Here is an 11,288-nt window from a genome sequence, read left to right on the forward strand (position 1 = left end):
TCCGGGACGAAACCCAGGTTTTTTCAGATAGTTATCTAATGAAAACAATACAAAATACAAACCAATTTATATGATAAAAAATTAAGTATATTACACAATCAAAATAATTATATTTTCTTTGTTCTAATTTTTAGTAGTGATATCGAAGAAGAAGAAGAACTAGTTGATCATCAAAAACATCTACGACATTTAAAAAATAATAAAATGTGTTATAGATTAAAAGATAACAAATATGTAACACAATATATCCAGATATTTATTGAGAAGAAACATCACATAAAAGTCAAGATTCAAATGCTAACACAAGGAAAGACGTGGAGTTTGATAATATTAGCTAAACAACAAAATGTTAAGACTGCATTGTTTAAGACTCATTGTTTGTTAAAGTTGTAAGCCTTCCTTTATTCATGAACAAAGGCGTTTTATCTAACATTAACAATTTAGCTACCAGTGCATTTCAATTATCTTAAAATAAACTATTAACTAAATCTGGTAGAACTTGATTTACAAAGATAATACATACTTTCTCTGAAAGATGGATACTATCCCAGAACAAAAATTTAGAGTCATCATGGCATGTTGGGCTGAGTTTGTTGCATAGAAAGACCACCTCTATCCCTCCAGTTCCACAACAACCTTTATCTGTAACCTCCAACCCTAGCAGCAAAAGCAACCAAAAAACCAAAAAATAAAAAAGAAGTAATTACTACAACGTGAATATGAAAAATGTAGTCTAAAATTATTTTACAGGGTAACTCCATATTAAACATAACTCATGTTATCCGCTATTTGATTACTTGTACTATCCACTCTAAAACAAAGGTAGATTGAAAACTAATTGACACTAAGCAAAATACCATTTAGAGAAAACCAACATAACTAAAAACTTTCTCGCATCATTAAAATTTTGACATAAATAGTCGTAAAACAATCTTTTGGATATAGTGATACCATATTGGTGAGGGTTTTCAATGATTCTCATCAAAGGATTGTAGAAATCAACAAAAGCAACCCTGGACTGAAGAAGATTGCTTTCAAGAAATTTAAGTTGTTGTTTTAGCATGTCATTGAACAATTGGACTGCATTATTGTCGTTGTCTACACACTTTCTTAGTACTCCACCGGATAACGTTCTTTGAACCGGTAAACAGCCAACTGGGGGCCCACTAAGGACAGCTATTTTTCTTGCTCCCAATTTGTGTATTTCCTTCAAATAATTTAAAACCAATCGTATGTTAATATATCTCATTTCAACGTTTTCTTTAAATTTTTATTTGAATGCTTGAAGCAATCATCTCTTAGCATTTATGCTCTGTCTAGTAAGAAAATAGAAATATCATATAGTTATTGATATAAAAACCATTCAAAAAATGATTGATAAAGAGTTATTACCTTTACAAAGTTCACGGCTAATTGTACCAACATTTTATTATAAGTAGGAACATCATATTGGACTCTTCTAACAGGAACAGTAGAGTAACTAATAAAAAAATCATTGGTGCTTGCTGAAATAAGGTATACACTTTTGCTAAGTATATTTTCGGTAGCATCTTTTCCAACGATCTTATTGAGCTTCCCAATGTATTGTTTGAACATCTCTAGTTGACTCGATAGTGGTATAACAGACTATTTACGATATATGCATCCGAATTGAAACACACACACACATAAACACATATGAGACACATTCAACTATCAGTTCAAAGGATAGGAATGAAAATGTATTATTAAAAGAAAAATCTAAACGCATACCGTAATTGTAGGGGTTATTGGATCATATCCACTGCCACCGGAAGCAAAACTTACACCTGTTTTAAGATCTTGGTATTGTATGAGAGGGTCCAAATATGCTGGAAGATACTCTTTCACTCCTAGTGCGTTGACTTATAATTTCATATGAAACAATTGCAGTTTTGTTAGTTGAAATGATCTATAAGTTTATAATACATGTATGGCGCATGACATTGCACTAAACCCCTTCTAGTTTAATGAAGACATATATTATGACCAATATAGCCAATGAGGTTTTATTAATAAGTGAAAATTTCTTATATTTTAGCCAATTAGGTTGTTACTAAAGATTACCTACATGGATGACATTTTGTTGCTAAGGTTATTATAAAAGTGGAGTGTTTGTCTTAACTTTCAATGCTTTTTTTACAAAGACTACATATTAAAAAACAGACCCAACATTAAAAAACCGACCCAACAGGAACCTATGAAATAGTATTTTTAAATAATAGAAAGTATAAAAAACTTATTTATTGTAACAAAATTATCTTTGTCATCCATAACGTAGATTTAATGAAATGTTGAACGTAGTTGAATGTGTAGTTCACATTCAATAGATTAAATTCAATTAGGATAACATGTTACGGCTAAGTTCAATGCATACGAAGTTCAGTAACATTGAATTTTTCAATATGAAAAAAAAAATTATGTTAAATTAAATAAATGTTCTATTTAATTTTTCTAGAGTTCAATAAACTACATGAAAAAGATTGATTGAATTATATAAATTGTGGAATAATAATATGCTAATTCTTTTAATGTGAATGTCATTATGTCTAAACTTTTCTAAGGCATAAATTAAAAATAAACATAATGATCATATCAATATTGTAAACGGATCAAAGATGGCTTTGACGAATCTTCTATTATTTAATTTCACCATAAGAGTATAAGGTAGATTTGACCAATCTAATTGGTCGCTATAAATAAGAAACGGGAAGAGTGTAGTGTATATTTGGCCAAACTAACTAGTAGCTATTAGCTGCAAATTGAAAAATGTTAGTTGATAGCTAACAACTTGAAGTTATGGTTTTTATTTGTAAAACATTTTTCGACAAAAAAAAAAAAAAAAAAAAAAAAGAAAAAACAAACAAAAAACTTTTGAAAGATGTAAAATTACATAAAACAAAATCTCTTAAAAAGCTAAAAGTGGTAAATTCAGTTGAAGTATAACTTTTTTGTTTAAAATAAAAATTAAAAGATTATATGGCAACACTTTGTTTTTTTAATTCTAGCTTGTTTTAAAAAGACAAAACTGCAAATTTTGTCCTTGTGGTTTTCAAAAACCTTTGGATGGGGTCGAAAAAGTTTCCAACTTGCATGGAAGGTCCAAAATCAAGGTTTTTCTAGGTTTTTGGTCAAAAAAACTTAAAAAGACGATTATGCCCTTTTATTTTCTTTTTTTATTTTTTATAACTATTCTAATGTTGTTTTAATTAAAAAATAAAAAATAAATAAATAAAGTATCCCCACCCCACCCTCTCTCTCTGTCTTGCTCGCTTCGTCTCTCTCTCTCTCTCTTCTCTCTCTCTCTCTCTCTCTCTCTCTCTCTCTCTCTCTCTCTCTCTCTCTCGTCTTTGTTTCTATGGATCACTAGCTTTCTCTTTCTTCACAATTAATATGGAAATAAAGTATAATTAAGATTGTTGTGAAGTGTAATTCCTTCTTCAACTGCATCAAAATCAATTCTCGGTCCAGTGAAGAAGGTTTGGGAAAAAGAAAAAAATACAATACCCACTTCTTCTTCTTGATCATATCATAGGTGGAAATCAAAATCAAACCTACAACAAATCAAAATCAAACCTTACCATCCCACTGGTCAATAAAACCACCAAAAATTTGTTGGCTCCACCTCGAGGTTCTTACTTACCTGCTCCAAGCCTTTGAGGTGTTGATTTATAGTCCCAATCTGAATAGAAACAAAAAGTTCATACTGAGGTCGTCGATCAGAGAGGAGAGATTCAGAAGGTGCTTTAAATTAAAGTGGATCGAATTTATAGATAAAACGAGCTCATATTTATTCTCTCTGTACCACCGGCAGCAACGCCTTGCGAGAGAAGATGAATACCATTGGTCGTCGGAGCTCTCAATACACTCAGATGTAGGTTTGAGGGCATAGATCTATGCCACACATTGTCCCCACGACCTTCAACGAGCACCTTTGATCGCGTTTTGTAACAAACACCCATTTCAGATGGAGAACGAGATGAGAGAGGGATGGGAAGAAAGTGGAGAAGATTAGAGTTGGAGTTTTGGGTGTCGGAAATGCAAATGTGCAGCAGTGGCTGAAGAGGGGTATAACGAAGATGAAATGCATCGATTAAGATGGAGTTACAATTCTAAAAGTAAGGTTATTGACGGCTCCGGTGGTTTCGGTGGCGGCGAGAATGAATCCACAGGTGGTTCAATTTTGAGATATCAATTTTCTTTTGAGAGATGGCGTTCAGGAGAGAGAGAGAGAGAGAAGGATGTGAGAGAGAGAGAAAGACGAAGAGAGAGAGAGAGAGACAGAGAGAGCGAGAAGGTGAGGGTGGGGGATACCTTTTTCTTTTTTCTTTATTTTTTAATTAAAACAACATTTGAGTATTTATAAAACATACAAAAAAGAAAATAAAAGGGCATAATTGTCTTTTTAAGTTTTTTTGGACCAAAAATACAGAAAAACCTTGATTTTGAACCTTACATGCAAGTTGGAAACTTTTTGGATCCCATCCAAAGGTTTTTGAAAACCACAAGTACCAAATTTGCAGTTTTGTCTTTTAAAAAGGTAAAAGCTTCTTAAAGCTCTCAAAAAAATTTATGGACAAAACTACAAATTTGGTCCTTGTGGTTTGCAAAAACCTTTGGATAGGGTCCAAAAAGTTTCCGGCTTGCACCGAAGGTCCAAAATCAAGGTTTTTCATTGTTTTTGGTCCAAAAAAACTTGAAAAGTCGATTTTACCCTTTTCTATTTCTTTTTTCTATTTTCTTTATTGTTTTTGGTATTTAAATAATTAAAAAAAATAAAAAATAAAATCTTACCCAGCACTCTCTCTCTCTCTCTCTATCTCTCTCTCTCTCTCTCTCTCTCTCTCTCTTTCTCTCTCTCAACTGAAGAACTTCCCATCTCGAAGCAGATGAACGAATTTAGGGCTTTTTCCCTCGTCACTTTGACTGATCGGGCAAAAGAGAGACGGATACGAAGCTGCGAACGAAGCAGACGAACGAATAAAAGGGAAGCATGATGGCTCGTAGGGCGCGATTATTCGTTGATCGGTCGTGAGAAGGATTGTCTCCTGGGTCGACAGCCAAGAGGCTGCGAAGGGACGGAGGTCTTCGATAGGGCGAGACAAGCAGCAATGGTAATGACTTTGGTTGTTCGATGTCCAACAGGAGGTATGCGAGGGCCTTTTTGCTCCGTTAATTCCTTGCTTCATCTTCTTTTTGATTTGGTAGGAACAATGAAAAGGTGAAGGGAGAACGAAGGGGGTTTGTAGCTCCCTTGCTCACCAGGAACGCACAAGAAAACACCTCCGACGGAGGTGCTTCTGCCGAAAATCGGGACAGAAGAAGGAAAGAAACAAGAAGAGTTCCTTGATTGTTTTTTTTTAATCTGGTCAATTTTTATGTTCTTCAGTTAAGAGAGAAGGGAGTTTCATTGTGTGTTTATGGGACCAGTAGTGGGGTTCGATTAACAAGATGATGATCAAAGGGAGGGGTATGTCGATGGATTTGTGGAAGATGAATAAGAATAAACCTGGGTTAGGTTAGGGAGAGAGAGAGAGAGAGAGAGAGTATGTGTGTTGGGTAAGATTTTATTTTTTATTTTTTTTAATTATTTAAATACCAAAAACAATAAAGAAAATAGAAAAAAGAAATTAAAAAGGGTAAAATCGACTTTTCAAGTTTTTTTGGATCAAAAACAATGAAAAACCTTGATTTTGGACCTTCGGTGCAAGCCGGAAACTTTTTGGACCCTATCCAAAGGTTTTTGCAAACCAGAAGGACCAAATTTATAGTTTTGTCAAAATTTATGTGAATATACCTTAGTTTGACTTTATCTTTTTAGAAAAGTAAATAGTTTTGATATTTGAATTATAAGTGGGAAAAGTGCGTATTGATAACTTTTGATTCAATCAAAGGTCACTTATTTTCTTTTATAGTCGAGCAATTTTTAAACCAACATCAAAAAGCTAACTTGATAAGTGGATTTAGTGGCTACGACTTGAGGCATACTTCCAGCACAAAAGGTTTTAAAATCTTTACGTCTACTAGATGGAAAAAGTGAGGTTGTGTATTACACGTGAAGAAAATGGCTTGCTTATGTACACAATTACAAATCCATGGAGAGATATATAGTTTGCATAGAAGTTCTGTAATTTTGAAAAATATTTACCTAAACATAGCAGTTTGAAATTTAACTACAATAAGATAGTAAACCAATTTTTTTGATGCGTTCTATTATTTTCTTTTAATCTTTTTAATTAGACTTCAACATTCATACCACCATCATCACATTGTTTTCAAACAATTACCATTTTTTATGGAGATCATTCTTTTTGGTGCTAAACAATCCTCAAAAAGTTCAAATTTTAGGAAACCCTAAGCTTTAACAAAATCAAATTCAACTTAAGTTTGAACCATGATAATTTTGTCAACCAAAATTTAATGTCAGATAAACATTTGACTTTCTTGCCGATCTTTATCTATCTATGATAAACGTGTGGTCGTGCCAACATGCCACCAAAAAAAAAAGGTTGGAGGAGGTAATTTTGTTGTCGGCATTACATGTCACATAGACATACGACACCGTGCAACCTTACAAAAGGCTAAACAAAAACTTAAACTCAAAAATCCTACACACAAATTCAAGATTCAAAGTTTTCTTTATTTGACAAGCCCAATATATCTAGTAGACACTTTTCATTAAAGAACACACAAAACAGGATAACATGGATAGGCTAGACTTTCCCGAAGACTCTGCTAACGACCTGCGGATGAGGAAAGGTAATCCGGGACTGCATTTGGAGAAGAACGTGCTATGAAAACCGGTGATCGACCAAGAAGTATTAGACATAGGAAAAAGAAAGAAAAAAAAGAAAAGATAAAGAGTATAATGCGTCCCGTTTCACGTGAATCAACTTAAATTATTTTCCTAATTTAGTCGAATACAGTTACAATGAATTTTCTTTTTCAGTTTCGTCAAAGTCGGTATCCATTTTTCCGGCAAAAGGAAACGATGAGGCAAGAAAAAACGCTAATGACCACATTGCCTCGTTACTCAACGTTGACATTGTTTTTTTCATTTATTTAATATAAAAATATGAGAACCACCATTATTTTCCTAGTATTTAACTTTATGTGTGGTAAATATTTTTTTATTTGTTGTATTTTGGTACAAAGTACTCGTTTCCATAGACAATGATCAAAAACTCGTGTGTAAAAAAAGAAAAGAAAAAGGGAGAGAAATACCGAAAAAGTCAGCTAGTGATTTTCCATCGGTGAACCTTCCTGTTGGTTTTCCATCAACGAAATCCTTTCCGTAGGGATGAAAATTGGCCTTAACGATAGTGTCGATATAATTATTGTTACCCTGATCCAAGTAGGAGTCTCCGAATGTAATGACTGCTGGTATAGACACATTTTCAAGTAGATTTAGTGTTTTCTCGCTGTAGCATAAAGAAATAGAGGAAAATAGATAGTACACAAGAATGACATTCGTAACTGAAAGAAGCATTGGGAAACAATATATGTAAGAAATGGCATCAATCACTCGATTACGTAGAGATGATTTGATGATAGATGACTAGTAGCATTGGTTTATAAGTAGTGTTTTTCTCATTAATTGAATGCCTACGTTACTTAAGCTGGTCCTTATCGTCAATTCGTTTACCGATGGGATTTGATACGGATGTTGCAAATCTTTAACTTAAAGTGTGGGATATATATTAGCTTAAGTTATGGGGTTATATAATATCATCTTGGTTGAAATCCGCTGTGAAATTCAAAAGCACTAAGCATTATTCTTCGAAACATCTAAACTTTATATCAGTAAAGAAAAAACATTCACACACGGATGTGGAGTTATTCTGCAAAATTTAAGGTATAAACTAAAACTATGTTTTAAAAGACAGTTGTTACGCATTAGTGAAGGATATAAGATCCTGGCTTATCTATCATAAAATTTACAATATTACGCATTGATTAGCACTGAAATTATGATGTGTAACTTGGCAACCAAAGTCTTAGACCCGAATGTATGTTTTTAGAATATGTCATTTATTTAAAATAACTCTTATATATTTAATTTTATTTTGGATAATTTGTGGTGATGATTCGTATTAGCCAGGAGGGTCTATATTATGGGTCAGAAGTTTTTTTATGGTGTATTTAATTATGTTGGTGCCCACTTATGTTAATGGTATACACATTCATGAATGTATCTTATTTCCCGCTCCTTTACTCAATTTTTGTACAATAGAATATATGCATATGATTATGGTAAAATGAATGTATCTTATTTCCTGATCTTTTTCTCATTTTCAAATTGTTGGCTTCAATCTTTTCCCCAACTGTAAGCTGCTTCAAATTGAAGTCAACTCGTGGTAGCAGTGGTCAAAGATAAGGCATAATTATCTAGACGCTAGAGCAGATTGTGACAAAAAAGACTTAATTGTTATATAAATAATGAAGTAATATGTTCTCTTCCTTTGTTAAGAAATCATTACCAATTACACTAACTTATAGTTATCTCTTTTCTTGTTGTAATAAAAGAATAAATTTATTCTTTTTTTATTATACATCATCCATTATCCCCTTAATTAATGTCATATTATTTATCAATTTATTGATTATTTATTTCATTGTTATGTCCTCTTCTTATTCTAATAAAGGAATAAGTTTAACTGATTAATAAGTTATAGTTTTTATTGTGAATTAATTTTATAACAGTAATTTTTATGGATTATAAATTGATTATAAACTAGTGTCATTAAAATAACCAAAAATCCTTTTCCACAAGTTTTGTAGCTGGAAATACCATTTTTTTCCTTTAATATCAACACTCAAAATAAAGAAACAAAATTAATTTGGAATGTGCATTATGGAATTGGATTTGAAGTTTTCTAAACAGAGACGTTGAATTCAATTTTTTAGTATCTAATTAACATCGAGAATGTCAAATTAAGTTTTTTATTACTAATATAATTAAACTCTTAGAAAAAAACTATCACCCAAGTAACTGTAGTTGCTTATGTACAGGTAGGTGTGAAGATTCCAACATATAAGAGTCACCGCAAAGGACTAAGATCATGTATTGTAGATTAATCAGTGATTTTTTTATTAAAATAAATATTATGTGCAAAAACGATTGTGTTAACGTGCATTACCATCATGAATTCGGCAAATCAGATATGTGTTTTGGGTTCAAGTGTTGATCTTCATCTGATCAAAAACATGGGTGATAGGGTCAACACCTTCCTTCTTTTTAGCTGTTGCTCTCTACAATCTAGCCTGAAAAAAGTATTTCTACATAGCAACATAAGGATCATAGATATGTGATCTTGAAAGTCACTTTTAAAGCATACGTGGTTAAATGTTGAGAAACTTCTACAAGAAAGAGTCATACCAGCCTTCGTAACTTCCTCGGTTTCATATTTTTTTGTCTTGGCCAAAATCCAATCTTCGGCGCTTTTCCTTTTCTAAATTCGAATATTTATTATAAAATATATTCATCTATAAAATCCATAACTGCAAATAAAAAATACCAGTTGAACTAGCTTACTTCGTTTTCGGATCTAACATCTTGCTCCACCTCCGACTTCCAACTCATAAACTTTTTCATGGTTATATTGTAACACCATGTTTCAAGCCATTTCATAATTCAAGGTCGTGACCCGAAGATCAAGGATCATAAGGCTTCAGGTTTTGAAGAAAGAGAGGTTTAGACCCATCTAGATGTGGATAATGTAGATTATGTGATCTAAGAGTTCAGTTGAACTTTGGAGTCAAATTAAGGGTGAAATAGGAAAAGTAGTGTTTCAGGATTCTTTTATGAATTAAGGATTTTAGTTTGAGGTGTTTTATGTAATACCGTAAATTTTCAAACAAATTTTTTCATTTGAAATCAAAAAATTCTCATAACACAATTCACAAATATCTCATTTATTTAATTTACAAACCGCAACTCTATAATTGTTTAATTAAAATCCAGGATCCTCAAAACATAAGTCTTTCATTGGTGTGTACAATCAAGCCGGTATCTTCCCGCGATCCTAAGAAAAACCTGAAACATATATCACATAACACGGTAAGCATGAAGCTTAGTGAGTTCCCCAGAATACCACACATATTTCAATAGCCTCTCTCATTGCTATACTCAGATAAGACCCTCCGGTCAATGTGTCTCAATGGGACCCTCCGGTCCCAAAACTCAGGTGGACCCTCCAGTCCTAACTCAAGAAGCTCATAATAATAATACTCATCATAAATCACTAAGATATAATGCAGAATATCACAATACACAGATAAGCATATAAGACATCTCAGTCACATAAAGATATCACTTATGGTATGTATAGTGAGAAGACTCACCTCGGATGATGAACAACCCTTATAAACATTGCTGTTACGCACTTACCTCTATTTTTGAGCCAAACCCACAATTAACTCAATTAGAAACTAAGTCCAAAGTCACACTCATTAGGTCTAAAGGTAGCCCACTAACCAACCCATCAATAATCTAAAACCTATTGGGCCTACCAAGGCCCAATAATAAAATGGGCTCTTCCAAGGCCCAATTCTCAAATACAAATGGCAAGCCTAACTCAAGGCCCAAAGAACATATATATTCCTCTAGTCCAAAACTCTAGTGCAACAAGCCCAAAATCCAGGCCCAACACTCAAGGCCCAAAATGAGACTTAGCCCAAAAGTCCACAGTGAGGTTATGCAGGGTATACCTCCCTTGGTACACTATGCGTACTCATGAATCTAGATTGGCCATCGGGGACACTTGGTCGGTATGCAGGGCGTACTAGAATTACACTTAGCATATGACTAGGATTGTCTTTCCTATTCCTTTGGTCTTTACTCATTAAGACATTAACTCAAATCCCATATCTAGACTCCTTAATGGCTCTTAATCCATAAAGTCAGTAACTTTAAGCCTTTGAATGGCTAATAAGGTCACCAACACACAAAACTCTCACTTTTCTATCAAAAATTTCTCATATCTCATGCATGGCTTGATTCCAACATCCAAGTCTTGATTTTTGTGACATTACTCCACTAAATACACTCAAAGGGGTTGATCAAAGTCTTTGGAGCTCAATATCTCATAAAGTCTCAAACTTTTGGAAAAAAAAAACCCTAAAATACTCTACTAAGATGCATAAATCAAAAGAATGAGAAAGCTTGAAGCTTTATACCTCTATATGAAGCTCCCACATAGATATGCTCAGATCCAAGGGCTTGGACTCTCACTCCTTCTTCTCCAAAGCTTCTTCTTCACTCCAAGAAC

At 33.2% G+C, this 11,288-nt stretch overlaps 1 protein-coding gene across 2 annotated transcripts; it reads right to left on the reverse strand.

Annotated features, from left to right (window-relative positions):
- Window positions 1-461: 461 nt before the first annotated feature.
- On the reverse strand, window positions 462-7,537 carry LOC145028753 (GDSL esterase/lipase EXL3-like). 2 transcript variants are annotated; one of them, XM_078977500.1, is made up of 5 exons: window positions 7,243-7,537; window positions 1,753-1,808; window positions 1,393-1,626; window positions 952-1,207; window positions 462-657 (listed from the first exon to the last, which is right to left on the reverse strand). In XM_078977500.1, exons 1-5 carry the CDS (start codon window positions 7,505-7,507, stop codon window positions 467-469), a joined length of 1,002 nt encoding a protein of 333 aa, XP_078833626.1. In that variant the 5' UTR covers window positions 7,508-7,537; the 3' UTR covers window positions 462-466. The 2 variants fall into 2 exon arrangements, with proteins under 2 accessions (XP_078833626.1, XP_078833625.1); XM_078977499.1 differs by having other exon boundaries at window positions 1,753-1,883.
- Between the last annotated feature and the right edge of the window lie 3,751 nt (window positions 7,538-11,288).

The sequence above is a fragment of the Lactuca saligna genome, chromosome 2 (genome assembly GCF_052625555.1).
Source record: "Lactuca saligna cultivar CGN05327 chromosome 2, ASM5262555v1, whole genome shotgun sequence".
In the NCBI taxonomy this organism is placed as follows: Eukaryota; Viridiplantae; Streptophyta; class Magnoliopsida; order Asterales; family Asteraceae; genus Lactuca; species Lactuca saligna.

What these genes read in the sequence shown, in the direction of transcription:
- LOC145028753 (XM_078977499.1), bottom strand. Translation starts at nt 7,507, where the DNA reads ATGCTTCTTTCAGTTACGAATGTCATTCTTGTGTACTATCTATTTTCC. An exon ending in CAATAACCCCTACAATTACG is followed by an intron (nt 1,627 to 1,752) that starts GTATGCGTTTAG and finishes TATCGTAAATAG; the next exon opens with TCTGTTATACCACTATCGAG. An exon ending in TAGCCGTGAACTTTGTAAAG is followed by an intron (nt 1,208 to 1,392) that starts GTAATAACTCTT and finishes AATTATTTGAAG; the next exon opens with GAAATACACAAATTGGGAGC.